General features: G+C 44.9%; 4 protein-coding genes across 5 annotated transcripts; 3 read left to right on the top strand and 1 right to left on the bottom strand.

Annotated features, from left to right (window-relative positions):
* Positions 1–41: 41 nt before the first annotated feature.
* Positions 42–4,549, bottom strand: LOC115624602 (kinesin-like protein Klp61F). Its single transcript, XM_030519347.1, has 8 exons — positions 4,240–4,549; positions 3,885–4,185; positions 2,643–3,671; positions 2,284–2,587; positions 1,137–2,213; positions 940–1,073; positions 383–619; positions 42–312 (listed from the first exon to the last, which is right to left on the bottom strand). Exons 1-8 carry the CDS (start codon positions 4,320–4,322, stop codon positions 289–291), a joined length of 3,189 nt encoding a protein of 1,062 aa, XP_030375207.1. The 5' UTR covers positions 4,323–4,549; the 3' UTR covers positions 42–288.
* A 177-nt stretch (positions 4,550–4,726) lies between these two features.
* On the top strand, positions 4,727–6,948 carry LOC115624603 (phosphatidylinositide phosphatase SAC1). Of its 2 annotated transcripts, XM_030519349.1 has the most exons (3): positions 4,795–4,812; positions 4,873–4,936; positions 5,042–6,948. In XM_030519349.1, the coding sequence occupies exon 3, from the start codon at positions 5,068–5,070 to the stop codon at positions 6,835–6,837; it is 1,770 nt and encodes a 589-aa protein (XP_030375209.1). In that variant the 5' UTR covers positions 4,795–4,812; positions 4,873–4,936; positions 5,042–5,067; the 3' UTR covers positions 6,838–6,948. The 2 variants fall into 2 exon arrangements, with proteins under 2 accessions (XP_030375208.1, XP_030375209.1); XM_030519348.1 differs by having other exon boundaries at positions 4,727–4,936.
* Positions 6,949–7,526: 578 nt separating this feature from the next.
* Positions 7,527–10,203, top strand: LOC115624683. The gene is made up of 3 exons (XM_030519485.1): positions 7,527–8,527; positions 8,591–8,860; positions 10,065–10,203. The coding sequence occupies exons 1-3, from the start codon at positions 7,585–7,587 to the stop codon at positions 10,127–10,129; spliced, it is 1,278 nt and encodes a 425-aa protein (XP_030375345.1). The 5' UTR covers positions 7,527–7,584; the 3' UTR covers positions 10,130–10,203.
* LOC115624681 lies at positions 10,133–12,124 on the top strand. Its single transcript, XM_030519484.1, has 4 exons — positions 10,133–10,274; positions 10,339–10,595; positions 10,657–11,040; positions 11,567–12,124. Exons 1-4 carry the CDS (start codon positions 10,193–10,195, stop codon positions 11,810–11,812), a joined length of 969 nt encoding a protein of 322 aa, XP_030375344.1. The 5' UTR covers positions 10,133–10,192; the 3' UTR covers positions 11,813–12,124.
* Positions 12,125–13,378: the final 1,254 nt, after the last annotated feature.

Here is a 13,378-nt window from a genome sequence, read left to right as displayed (position 1 = left end):
TCTACAACAAAGGTATTTTCATCCGATGACAATGCCAACATCTCGTCTTAAATAAAGTTAACAACGCTTTCTTATATTACGTACAAACATACAGAGAAATTTATTAACACAAGAAACGAATGTGTGATACAGAAATGCGACGTCGGTTTAAAGAAAATGTGCGAATTATAATATTAAATATTTTATTACATACGAAGGAACGGAATCAGGTAAAATAAACCTGACTGCTCTAACGAGCATCCATGATTGGGGTGCTCAATAATGCCTAACATTAAGACGGCTAGTGCTTCAGGCGACATTCTCTTTGTTTCCCTGTAAATACAATTAAATAATATATAGAGTTGGCATTTCGTTAATAATAATTGCTTTAATTTTCACTCACGCGAGCACGGGCCGGCGAATTGACCGGCGATTGCTTGTACGGTGTCAGAGAACCGGACAACGAGCTGCTACGTTGCTGGGCACGTGGTTGTTTCAGCGTATTGGAGCTGCGGGAACTGCTGCTGCCTCGTTTCATATTGACGCCATCAGGCACTTCGATGGGCGTTGAGTTCATGATGGTCTCCGTTTCAGATAGCTCCTGAACCGAATGCAACGCCTCATCCTCGCCTTCACTGCACTGCAAAATGGGAAAGACAAACGAAATAAAGTTTTTAGTTGGAGAAGATACATGTTTATAATGTCTCGGAATGTTATTTTATATTTTACGCATCAAAGAAATTCCCTATAATTTAAATGTCTTATTTAACTACCTAGCCGAAAAGGCATTCCACTATGGTAAACTAATTAGAAATGTTGTTTTGTTAGACCCAGAAGGTAAATCGTTCTGCTCTACTCTTTTACTGTTGGTTACAAAGAAAATATTTTTTCTTTTATGCAATTAATATGTGTGCGAATAAATTATGGCGATTAGTTTAAAAGATTTAGTTTGTTACATACCTCATCAATAGTGGCAGTAGTGTCCAAGTCCGACCAATCTTGCTCCTGTCGGAAACGTCGCACAATCTCTTGATGCGGTGATGTAGCGGCTAACGTACGTGGATAAATGAAGTTGCGCTTCGATGGTGTAGTGCCTACACAAATATTTAATTCATTTTGCTATATATGATACCGATTTCTTATAAAGGAAATCTTACCTGTGGGCGCATAAGTTTTCAGCTCGCTCTGCTGGAAGTTAAGCAACTCCTTGCGGCAGTCCAGTGTCTGTTCTTTCTGTATCGAAGCATAGTTGACAGATTGTTTTCTCAGCGCACTAACAATTTCGGCAGCCATTGCTGTTTGGCTGCGCACCGCCTGTATGTCCTCAGTGATGGGGCGCTGTAGCTGTTCGCTTGCCAGCTGCAGTTGTTGCTGCTGATCCAGACGCAAGCGCTTCGCCTGTTCGCTACTAGCAGCACAATTTTCGTGAATGCTTAAACTGTGCGCCTTTGCAAGTGATTTGCTTTGCTCAGCTTGTTCAGTACCATCCTTTATTAATTGATCCACCTGTTCATGCAACGCTCCACGATGGCTTTCGGCTTCATCAACGCAAAGTTGGACCGAAGCTGCATGTTGAGAGAACTCGGCAGTCGCTTGTTGATTAAGCTCAACTTCGGATTTTGCAAAAGCGCATATGGTTGCAATATTTTGCTGAGTCTGCGCTGAGGCCGCTGCATTACTGCTTTCAAGCTGCTCTATGCGTTTGCCCAGGCTTGTAGTGTTCTTGTGCCGCAATTCTTTGATTTGATCCATTTGGCGCATAAAGTCTTCTACAATAGACTGTTCCTGCTGGGCCAGTGCCTGTTCGTTGGCCACTTCGGCCTGCATCTGCTGCAGCTCTCGAGCATCCTGTGCTCCCATTGTGGCCAACTGTGCCAGCTGCTGCTGCATCCGCTGGATATGCTCATCCAGCGAGTTTGCACTTCGCTCTATTACTTTCGTAAAACTGTCACGCATGTTTTCAACTGCGACTCTTTGTTGTTTGCTGTTGCTCGTCAGCTCGTGCAGATGATCTAGAATTGTTTGCTGCAATCGCTCCTCGCGTGCTTTCAAATGCTCCAGGATCTGAGCCACTATTGCTTGGCAATGAGCATCGCCTTGGCTCGCGATTAAGCTTACGAACTCATCGTGCTGCTGCCCAGTCGCTTCGAAAGCAGTATTACATATGCTGCGTATATTCTCGATATTTTGTGTGGCATCGGCCAACAAACGCTTGTGCACAATTGTGCAGGCGTCTAGTGGAGTAAGAGAATAACAGTAAGATATTGGACGTGGGATTAGTGATTGAATAAACGTGCAACTTACCAAGCTCATCGCCCAGCATTTTCGTCGAATCTGCTTGTTGCTCCTGGTATTTGATGAGTTCGCAATCCAACACATCAAACTTGTCCAGCATACGCTCTGTGAACTGATCACAGGCGCTGCGAATATTCTCATCCACAAGCTGTCGACGTTCAATAGTATTGTGCAGCTGCTGGGTGTCGTTGGCGGCCATATCTGCAGCTTCCAGTATTTGGCTGGCCTGTGTTGACAGCTCCGTTTCAGTTTTCATGTGTGAAGCAACCAAAACTTTCTTCTCCTTGTAGCGACGCTTCGTCTTGTTAAGAACCTGTAAATAAAATTGTGACTCACTTGTCTGGAGTGATAAACAACGCACAACTCACCTTTTTGGTCAGCTGTAATGACCCCTTGGTTTGGCTTAAGTTTTTCTCGGTGCGCTGAAGATCTTCGGTCTTCTTCACCAGATTTAAGCTAATCTCATTGAATATATTTGCCTTGTTTTGCAACTCGTCCCTGAGTGCTTTAATGAGCAGCACTTTCTCGTTGAGCTCGCGATTCTGCGACTCCATCTTAAGAGTCATCTCACAATAGGTTTCCTCGGCCAGATATATGCCATTTTTATCGCGTGCCGCCATTAGGTCACGTTTCAGTTTGTCGATCTCCTCGGTATACTCCTTTAGTACAGTCTTCTTGGTGAGTTTTTGATTGACTTCTGGCTTGTTTTGTATATTTTTGGCGCGATGCGCATACTCAAGCGTGCTCAGCGTCTCCTCGATATCCTTGTGGCCTGGTGAGATAGTAGCTATAATCGATGTCTTCGTTCGACCGCCCAGCGACTCCTGAAGAAGACGCGTCAGCTTGGATTCGCGATAAGGTACATGTGGAGCACGATCCACCAGGGCGGTGATCACACGCCCGAGAGTTAACAAACTCTGATTAATGTTCACCGTCTCCCGCACACGTATTCCCTTCTCATTGCCGGCCTTGGATACGTTTTCACTGCCAGCCAAATCTACAAGATTCAGCTTGCCAATCTTGAGCATATCCTCGCCTTCAATGCCATTCTCGCGGATGTGCACCACAATCGAGAAAACAGTGTGCGAGCGCGAAGACTGAGCATTCATCAACGTGGTGGCTGTTTTACGGCGCTCCTTGCCCTTCTCCAGCAACTTGTACACATCGTCCTTGCTATGCACAGGTATCTCTTCCAGGCCCTGTATTATTACCGAACCTTTTTTTGTGCTATCATCAAAGATACGTATCTTGGTGGTGTCGTCCGTCGAAAGCAGATCGCACAATTCCTCGTTATAAAGTTCGAGGTAGGAGATGCGCATTGTATACTCGACCTCCATCATACGCAGCTCGTCGAATAAATGGCTGAGAGCGCGCGGTATAATGCCAATTTCCGAATCCTAGTCAACACACACAAAAAAAGAACAGATAATTAACCCAAGGGCAAAATGTTTCGATTGCAATTCTTGGAATTCGCGGTACGGCCTAATGACGAACAAACGCGATATTAGAAGTTGCTAATCAAGTTTTAAACGCAGGTCAAACTACATACATACATACGTCCAATATTATATATGTATATGTACTACAGAATATTATATTGTGATGCTTACGTCCTCCCAGGATGATTTTAGCTCGACGCACTCATTGCCCACCATAGTGTGCGTTTTACCGGTGCCAGTCTGTCCATAGGCAAACACCGTGCAATTATATCCGGCCAGCACTTCTTCGATGAGCGGAGCCACGACTGTAGAGTACACTTCACATTGGCGAGACTCTTGCCCAAAACTGCGATCAAAAGTAAATTTCTTGGTCAGCTTTGAGTCGAGCGTATGGCGTGTGACAATTTCACGAGGTGCCACCACGTCCACAACTTCAGCCGAGCGTATGCATCTTTCGCGTGCATTTAGAGGCCTAAAAATGCCTTTTTAAAAACTTCCAACTCCAATCAATTGTAGGTCCACTTACCTAACTCTTACATAGACCTGAATATTTTGATTTGATTTGCGCTGGCTCTGATTCCGGGACGCATTGTTCGATGTTGAGTCCATTATTTTGCGAGCTTTACTGAATTCTATAGTTTGTTTTTCAACGGCGCGCCAAAAAAAAAGGACGTGATGGAGACGCTTCACGGATTGTGTTTATGTGTGTGATATTACAACAGTGGCCGTCCTTATTTACAGTGACCAATATTAAGGGAACTATAAACACTGCGAAATGCTGGCCAACTTCACCTCTGACAGGTTTATGGTGTTTTTTCTTTCACTGAATGCAAAATGCCCAAGCGTCGGCGTCGTCCGTTCGTTTTGAATAAATGCTCAAATTAGAGATGAACGGAAAATGCAACTCTGGAGTTTTGCCTCGATTAGTCGATAACAAAATCTATCACGCAGCAACCAGAATGAGGCGTGCGTAAAAGTACGCGTACTGTGGCAACACTGGTTCTAGTTGGACCGACCCATACACATACGCTGCAGAAACGCGTAGCGTAGCAGACTAGAAATGTATTGGGGAATTAAGTAAATGTACATTTTTCAAAAAGTAAAGCAAACGAAATTAGCTGTGAAAAACTGCTGAAAAGTGCTGTTGTTATTCTTTTAGCGCCGGTGCCCTTGTATGCTTCTGTGTGAGCGTTAGCGCCGTCATCGTTGGAAACTAGAACATAGTAAGTAGCACCATAGCCGACACGCCTCCCCACCCACCAACACTGCCGTCAGCACATCGATGAGCTCTATTGATAATTCACTTATGTATGATTTTCCCAACCAAGGTGAGGTCACAAGCATCGCCAAAACGATGGATCTGCAAGGCGAAAATGAGGTGTACGATGACATGAATCTGTACATAACACCCGAGAGTTTCATTGTCGAACCCAACGGTAAGGACGAGCTATTGATTATCGGGCGAATAGACAAGACGACTCGCGTGCAGCCAAAGTCATCGCAAGTGGACAACCAGCGGCCCACGCGTCGCATATGCGGCGTCCTGGGTACCATACATCTTCTAAGCTGCGATTATCTTCTGGTGGCCACGCACCGACTATTCGTTGGCGTGCTGAACAATTCTATTATATGGCGGCTGGCCGGCTACGATATCATACCCTACATTCCAAATGCCTGTCAGCGCAACGAGAATGCCACGTATCTGAGTATGGTGCGCAGGACTCTGGACACACAGTACTTTTACTTTTCCTACCGCTACGACCTGACGCACACGCTGCAACGCAAGCAGGAATCCTTGAATTTGCCCCGAAAAGGATTGTTTGAAAGCGCCGATCGGCGATTCGTCTGGAACGGTCATGTGCTGAATAATTTCCAATGCGACAAGATGCACAACTTCCAGTTGCCGCTTATTCTAGGCTTTATATCCATTAACCAAGTGCAAATCAATGGCCAGACCTTCTTCTGGAGCATAATATCGCGGCGCTCTATACAGCGAGCTGGCACACGTCTTTTTTGTCGTGGTGCCGATGAGAACGGGAACGTGGCAAACTTTGTCGAGACGGAGCAGATTGTGGAGTTCAATGGGCAGCGCACGTCCTTTGTGCAAACACGTGGCAGCATGCCTTTCTTTTGGCATCAGCTGCCCAATCTGCGCTACAAGCCCAGGCCCAGTCTCATGGTTGGAAAGGATCACATGTCCGCGTTCGCTTTGCACTTTAAGACGCAGTTTGGTCTGTATGGAAAGCAGGTGGCCATCAACCTTGTGGACCAGAAGGGCGCCGAAGGTGAATTGGAGACAAAGTTCAGGAAACTGGCGCAGGACATGGGCAATTCATCCTTGCGCTACGAAGCTTTCGACTTCCATCACGAGTGCCGCAAGATGCGCTGGGACCGGCTAAACATACTCATCGATCGGCTGGCCCACGAACAAGACCAGTTCGGCTTCTTCCATGGTTTCGACAACGGCACTTTAGTCTCCACGCAGTCGGGCGTCTTCCGCACAAACTGCATCGATTGTCTGGATCGCACAAACGTGGTGCAAAGCATGCTGGCGCGACGCTCCCTGACGTCGGTGCTGCAGAAGCTGGGCGTGCTTCACGTAGGCCAGCGTGTGGAGCATGCGTCCGCTAGCTTCGAACTGCTCTTCAAGGGCGTGTGGGCGGACAATGCGGATCTGGTGTCGCTGCAGTATTCAGGCACTGGCGCGCTAAAGACCGATTTTACGCGCACCGGCAAACGCACGAAGGCGGGTGCCATCCAGGACGGCAAAAACTCAATTTTACGCTACTATTTGAACAACTTTGCCGATGGCGTACGTCAAGATGGCATCGATCTATTCCTGGGCATGTACCTGGTCAACGACGATGAGGGCTGTGCGATGCCTTCGCCACTTCGAACACATCGCGGCTGGCGATATGTGGCCTTCCCCTCGGTGCTGCTCATTGCGGTGGCCATGTTTTTCATCACCATCACATATCCGGCAGAGTTCAACACAGAAAATCTACTCTTCATGCTCTTCTGGAGCGCCATGATTGCAGTAAGCGCCACCGGCATTATGCACTATGGAATCGAGTTTGTCCAATGGCCCCGGCTTTTTCCCCCTCTATCCTTTCGCTCAGCCTGACATTAGTACTATCTAGAGGATGAAGGTGCGTCTGCACGCTTCGTAGTAATTGTAAAACAAACAAAAAACAAAAAAAAAACATAAATGAAAAACTAAAGAAATTCCTGTAAACCATGCGCTGTTGCGCCTTTGTATTTAAGTTAAAAGGTATCTTCACTCGCATTCTGTCCCTTTTGTTCCAAGCATTTACATATGTATAAAATCTTTTTGTTTATTTTTGTTTACCCTCATTATTTGCTTTAAGCAAAAGAAGTGTCGCCATATTTTTCAACGGCGTGTGCTTAATAGACAAATTTTTGTGCAATCTAGGCGAGCTTCAGGTCGGATGAGGTTGCTAGTCAATCATGCCTCAAACACGCAGTTTCTGGGACAGTTATAATTAGTTCAATCAATTTTGTAGTATTTTATGACGTTGAATAAAAGATTTTATGCATTGCAAAAAATGAAGCAAGAGGATTCTCTGGTGGTGGACAACTCTCTTTAGATTAACAGAAAAATTAGGAGCTTATCATCGACTTGATGAGGAAACTTTTGCACCCATTTGTAATGTTCAGATCTTGCCAACAAAATATGTGTGCATTTTTTTCGTAACATAAGCAGGCCTGTTCTTGTACTTATTTAAAATCTTATTTATAAACAGTCTCGGCTTTCTCAGATGTATTTCCTAGAAATTAATTTTTAGTAGTATCAAAATTTCTTTTTTTTTTCCTACTCTTGCTATCCGCTATTTTCACAAAATTTCACGAAATGGCGCAAAATTTTCTATACATGTTCGAGTTTGTGGTGGACGACTTGCTGATCACAAGACAGAATCTGTGCGCCCCCGAGGAGTACCCCACATGCTGCGAGATCACGTTCCGATCGAGCGTGTTCGTGTCGATCTGCGATCGTGAATATGGCTCTTGCGTGAATCCTTGCCAGCCCAAGTGCGGCAAGTGTTGCATGTTCTCCCTTGAGTCGCCGGTGACTGACAAGGATCGGGTGCTGATTCACGTCTATAAGAAACGAACCGATCGTTGCAAGTTTCTCATTGGCCTGTCGGATCTGGCCGCTAAGCCGATATTCGATCGTGTTAATGAGTCGTTCCAAGCTGAGAACCCTAACTGGGAGAAAATTCTGAACGAGCATATTAACAACATGCCCAAGATGAGGCAGGCGAGCAAAAATCCGCTGGACAATTGCGCCTGCTATGAGCGTGCGATGGAGCGCAAGGAGCAGCTTTGCCCCACCTCGGAGCTTTCAAAGCGTCTTCTCCCGCTCTTCAATCTGTGCAAGATGCAGACGGGTAACATAGTACTGATTATGCGCCTGGTGTGCAATGGACCGGCCATTGTGTCCTCATTCCCCTTCAATCGCGTCTGCTCGCGCAATCCCAAGTGCCCGGAGCCCTGTCCGTCTTGTCCATCCTGCGGCAAGGCACCAAAGAACGCCGGCGGCGGACAGATTTGCCCTCCCCCATCCAGCTGTGGTGGCGGTTGTGGTGGTGGTGCCGGCGGCGCTGGCGCGGCTGCGGCTGCAGGAGCTGGAGGTAAGAAGTGCAGGGGTAAGTGTCGCAGCCCGAGCCCAGTGTGCGTGCAGCCGGATCCGTGCTACAAGCCAGATGATGAGCCCATGAAGTGTCTGCGGTATTTTGCTTGCAATCTGGATAAGATGTGTCCCTGCGACTATTGCGAGGATGAGTTCGACCGTGGTGAGTATAAAGTCATGTGTAAAGCCTCCATGCCCCACACAATACACTTCTTTTTTGGTCCAGCCTGCCCCACCGTGCCACAGAAAAAGAAGAAGCTATCGCCAATAGAACAGCGCTTGGAGCCATGCAATCCTTGTGGTGGCATTCCATCCATGCCGCGCAATCGAGGCGGTGCAAGTGTCGAAGGTGGAAAAAAGGACAAATATCCACGTCAATCCGGTGGAGGCGTTATTCAGGTCTGTGACCCCGATGCGAAACCGGAATCAAGGTGCGGAAAATGTGATCCCTGTGAGAACGCTTGTTGTCCCGAATACGAAATGTGTTGCGACCAGGGTAATTAAATCAAAATATAACTCTAATTGTACCTTCAACTACCCTTGTATTTGGAGCCACTGATATTTGGCCTTCCATACTCCAATTCTACTTACCTTTTGAGCAGAAAATATACTAAGTTTCCTAACTTTCAAGCAAAAAACACACCTATAATGGAACTCTAATTGCACCTTCAACTCCCCTTTTATTTGGAGCCACTGATCTTTAGAGTTCCATACTCCAATTCTACTTACCTTTTGATCAAAAAATAGAATAACTTTCCTAACTTTCCAGCAAAAAAGACACACACACCTAATTCTGTTTTTACACGGTTTTGATTTGAAAATTCAAAATGTGTAACCACGACTTTATTCCATTTAGCACGATTCATTTTGCATTTGATCAATGTATTTTTTTACACGACTTTTTTAGGAACCAATCTACCGTGTAAAAACAGAATTAGGTGTATACTGGGACTCGAGTTCATCTGTCTTTCCATCCGTATACACATCAAACGATTGCTTTGTCCAAAGGCTTATATCGATTTCGTAACCGACTTGTTATTAATATCTAGGTTCTTCGGGGACCTGTGAAAAGGAGCCTGTCGGGTTCGGGGTATACAAAGAACGAATATAAATAATAGGTAGATGAATAAATACAGTCTTGGACCGGTCTCAGTAGTAAGAAACTCATTAAAAGTATTCCAACCTAGATTGTTCCCATAGGTCTTTAAATAAGAGTCCTTCAATCGAACTTAACTCTTAAGCTTCATTGTAATTATACTCGACTAATAGTTTTTCTTTTAAATTAAAATTAAAATTGAAACCATTTTATGCCCATTCCTTGACCATAATGTCTATATAGTAAGTACTCGTATTTGCTGGAAATTAAGATATTCTGAAAATGTTTACAATTGTTGTTTATTATCAATCGCTCCATGATTCAAATGTCATTACAAAATTTGAAAGTGACTGAACACGTTGGCAGGGATTAAAATTAATGTATTGTTCACAATCATTTCGGTTGAGAAATTTCGTGCTGTCTAAATAGAAAAAAAATTGTTTTGTTTTCGAGGTTTTTTGGATGCATCAATGTGTTTGTGGTGCCTTAAATAGAGACGCGGGAGACGTGCGACATTTCGTAACTGTAAATTTCAGTATTAAATCGTATTTTGCTCAGATAGTTAATTATATTATCCCCGATATTTTATTGTTCTTACTTGTAGCGCGCCAACGAGCTATACGGAAATTGCGCCATTTACTGGTTAAGTACAATATCCAAATTGAATAATCCAATCCATTCCAAATTCAATTTCGAGCAAAAACAAAGGATCTGGTGAACTAACTTTTGAAAATGGCCAAAAAGGGGAAGAAAAAGGGTAAAGGAAAGAAGAAGAAGAACGAATGCCAACAACCAATTCCGTTGCCGCAACCGGGTAGGTATTAAGCAAACAAGGCATAGGGAAGGGGGGTACTCATCGTGGTTGGTTCCTCCTATAGAGGGTGATTGCGACGAGTGCTGTCAGTGCCAGTGCGATTGCGATTGCAGTCCGGAGATACAGCCGTGCTTTGTGGAGGTGACACGTCCGGAGCCGAGCTTCGAGGCCTACGATGAGTTCGAGGCGTGCCTGAATGGCAGCGGACTGACCATACGCGTGCTCAAGGACACACACAAGGTGGACTGTGTGGATGATGGCGCAGATGATGATCCCGATCTGGGAGCCGATGATGACGAGTGTTACAGGCAGGACATAGAGGCGTGTGAACCGGTATCTTCTTATGTAACCCTCCCCTAATTCCTATGCCCTCCTCCTGCAGGACTGCAATCAGAAACGCGAGTGCGTGAACGCGTTGCTCCAGCGCAGTGCCTTTGCTCGCAATCATATTAAGCGCCGCACCGGGGGCAAGATCATCAACCATCCGCACATACCGAAAGTGCGAGCCAACATCAAGTATGCTGGGAACGATGCCTGCGAGGCGGACAACTACTACGTGCCCTTCTCAAAGATCAAGGAGATGTGCGATCAGCAGGAGGCCAAGGTGGACTGCTATCGGCGTCGACTGTGCGGCGGCGGCACACCGGTGACCCGTGCCCAGCCACAAAACTTCAATCAGCGCAACTGCTGCATGCAGGTGGAGCGACGCGACATTACCGATGCCATGAAGGGTATCAACGAGGACACACGCCGCAAGGGCATAGAGGTAAGAAGCGCCCCAGGTCGTGCTTAGAGTGTTGCCAATAAATTAGCAGCCGCTCGAAAGCCTCACAATCGGTCGGCTGGAGCCAGACCTGCCAATTGTATCTGCACAGGTGGAAATGTTGCAATGTTGCCGCTGCTCACTGGGTCTCTCGGTCGTTTGGCCTCAATGCAACTCAATGCAGACGTTGTGCGGCCTGCAGCTCGGCTGCAGATGCACATTCCACGAGATAGAGGCGCGGAGCAGACGGAGGGGGGCCTGAAGCCAAAACGCTTTGTCGTTGCATTCAATTTTAGTTTTTGCCACAGTCGCTGTTGTTGCATAAGTGCGCCAATTGCAGCTCTAAATGTGGAGCGGCAGCAGCTTTGGTTAGATGTGCTTGTCTGCTTGTCTGCTTGCCTGCTGCCCGTTTGTCTATAAATCTATCACTTTCCACATTTTCACATGCCACGAAAATTGCATACCATTTGTTGTTTCAACATTTTTCTCTATTTATGTTTATTTTTTGTTTTTTGTTTTTGCTGTGCAGGTCTGTTACAAAACGTGCGACGAAACCGATAGTGATGTGTTCCTTGTGAAGCTTGGTAGCAAGTCTAAGGCGCAGAAGAAGAAGAACACCATCGAAATCGAGCTGCGCACGCCCAAGCAGCCCGTCACGCTGCCAGCTCGCAAGGTCACAACAGACACCTATGTTACGGAGGCCCTACTAGACGCTGCCATGGGCAAGAAGGGCAAGAAGGGTAAGAAGGGCAAGAAGGGCAAGAAGAAGAAGTAGGCAGCTCGCATCACCTCATGCATGTGAGACCACCTCCCGGATTTTCAACCCAACCAACCACTGGACTTTGCAACAATCACAAAACCAAATGTTAGAGAGTACTATTCCGCCCCCGATACGAGAACATAAAACAGCAAAATCCCAAACCAATTGTCGCGGAGGAACGAATCGAAATGAAACAAAAGTAACCCACCGAAATTGTCGAAATTTTAGCAGTTAATTGGCCTCAAGTGCACGCTACGACTATTTAGTTAAAGAAACACATCGATTATATTTTAGATGCAGTTCAATAAATGTAAAATTTGGGATAAACGGCTTGAGAATTTATTTGGACTTCAACATAACAGTTCATAGTTAAGCATTTCACTGAAAAGTGCTTGTTTTAGGATATATACATATGTACATACATATGATCGACATGATGAGACATATCGTCCTGCTCCTGTACATTTCAAGTACAGAGTGTAAATAATTTTTGCATCAACAAGAAATGCAAAAGAAATTTAATATTGATAATGCTGTAGTCATATCTGGTGGTTTTAAAGCCAGTAAGGGAACAATGGGTTATTTACACTCATGGACAAAATAGGTGTAAAGCCACAAAAATATCAATTGTAAAGTTTAGTAGCACTGTTTTGGAATGAAATTGGTGAGCTTCCGCACATAATTTTACTAACTGGTCAAAATAGTGACTTGTGCATTTATTCAGCACTTAAATTGAGCTGGCCAATGAAATAAATTTGTGGGTTAAGTCCTGAATTGTAATAAAAATAAACGAGTTAAGTTTTTGCTGAGGGTTGGGTATTGAGAAAAAAACTCTAAATGGGACATAAAAATTTTAAAAATCAAATTAATATTAGACGGATCGAAAAAGACTTGTTCAATTCATTTTCACCCCAATGGAACGGTGGAATACCTAGAGCACATAATCAGTATTGCTGGGACGATCGCACAGTTACATTATTTCAGGACAATTACTATGAAGCTGAAATTGTTGTATCGTCACGAACGATTCGATTTTGATTGGAAAGTGCGGACTGCCCGCAAGATTCCACTGGTCGAACAGCCAATTTAAAGATAATGAAATCACAAAACCTGTGAGAAAAACTGTTCGCCGACCTAATGGCGAAGACCTTTATGTTAGGTTCAAAAAAAACTGTAAGGCACTGAGATGGGAGCAAGGTAACGGTCCGATAGAACGGGTGATGGCATTATGAAATAATTGGTATACAAAATATGCCACTTTTATGGAAATTTCATCAAGATAATGGTATGGATAAACAAGATGGGTGAGTGAATGAATTCAAGAACATAACGTGGACGCCCAGAACCTCTGTGCAGCATTTAAACAAGATGTCGCAAACACTGGTTGCAAAAACAAAACACAGTTTTGGGTAAATATACTAAAAGCTATGTACAATAAAAAAAAAAACAAGAAAGGAATGCTAAAGTCGAGAAGGCTCAACTCTTAAATACCCTGTACCTCCCAACCTTTGGGTACAGGCTATAACAAAAATTGATACCATATATACTATATATATTGGTTAAAGCGCGCTAAAATAATGG

This window comes from Scaptodrosophila lebanonensis, unplaced genomic scaffold, assembly GCF_003285725.1.
Source record: "Scaptodrosophila lebanonensis strain 11010-0011.00,11010-0021.00 unplaced genomic scaffold, SlebRS2 tig00000061-arrow-pilon, whole genome shotgun sequence".
Classification (NCBI taxonomy): Eukaryota; Metazoa; Arthropoda; class Insecta; order Diptera; family Drosophilidae; genus Scaptodrosophila; species Scaptodrosophila lebanonensis.
The sequence above is the reverse complement of the archived record's forward strand: the minus strand, read 5'-3'. Positions and strand labels throughout refer to the sequence as shown.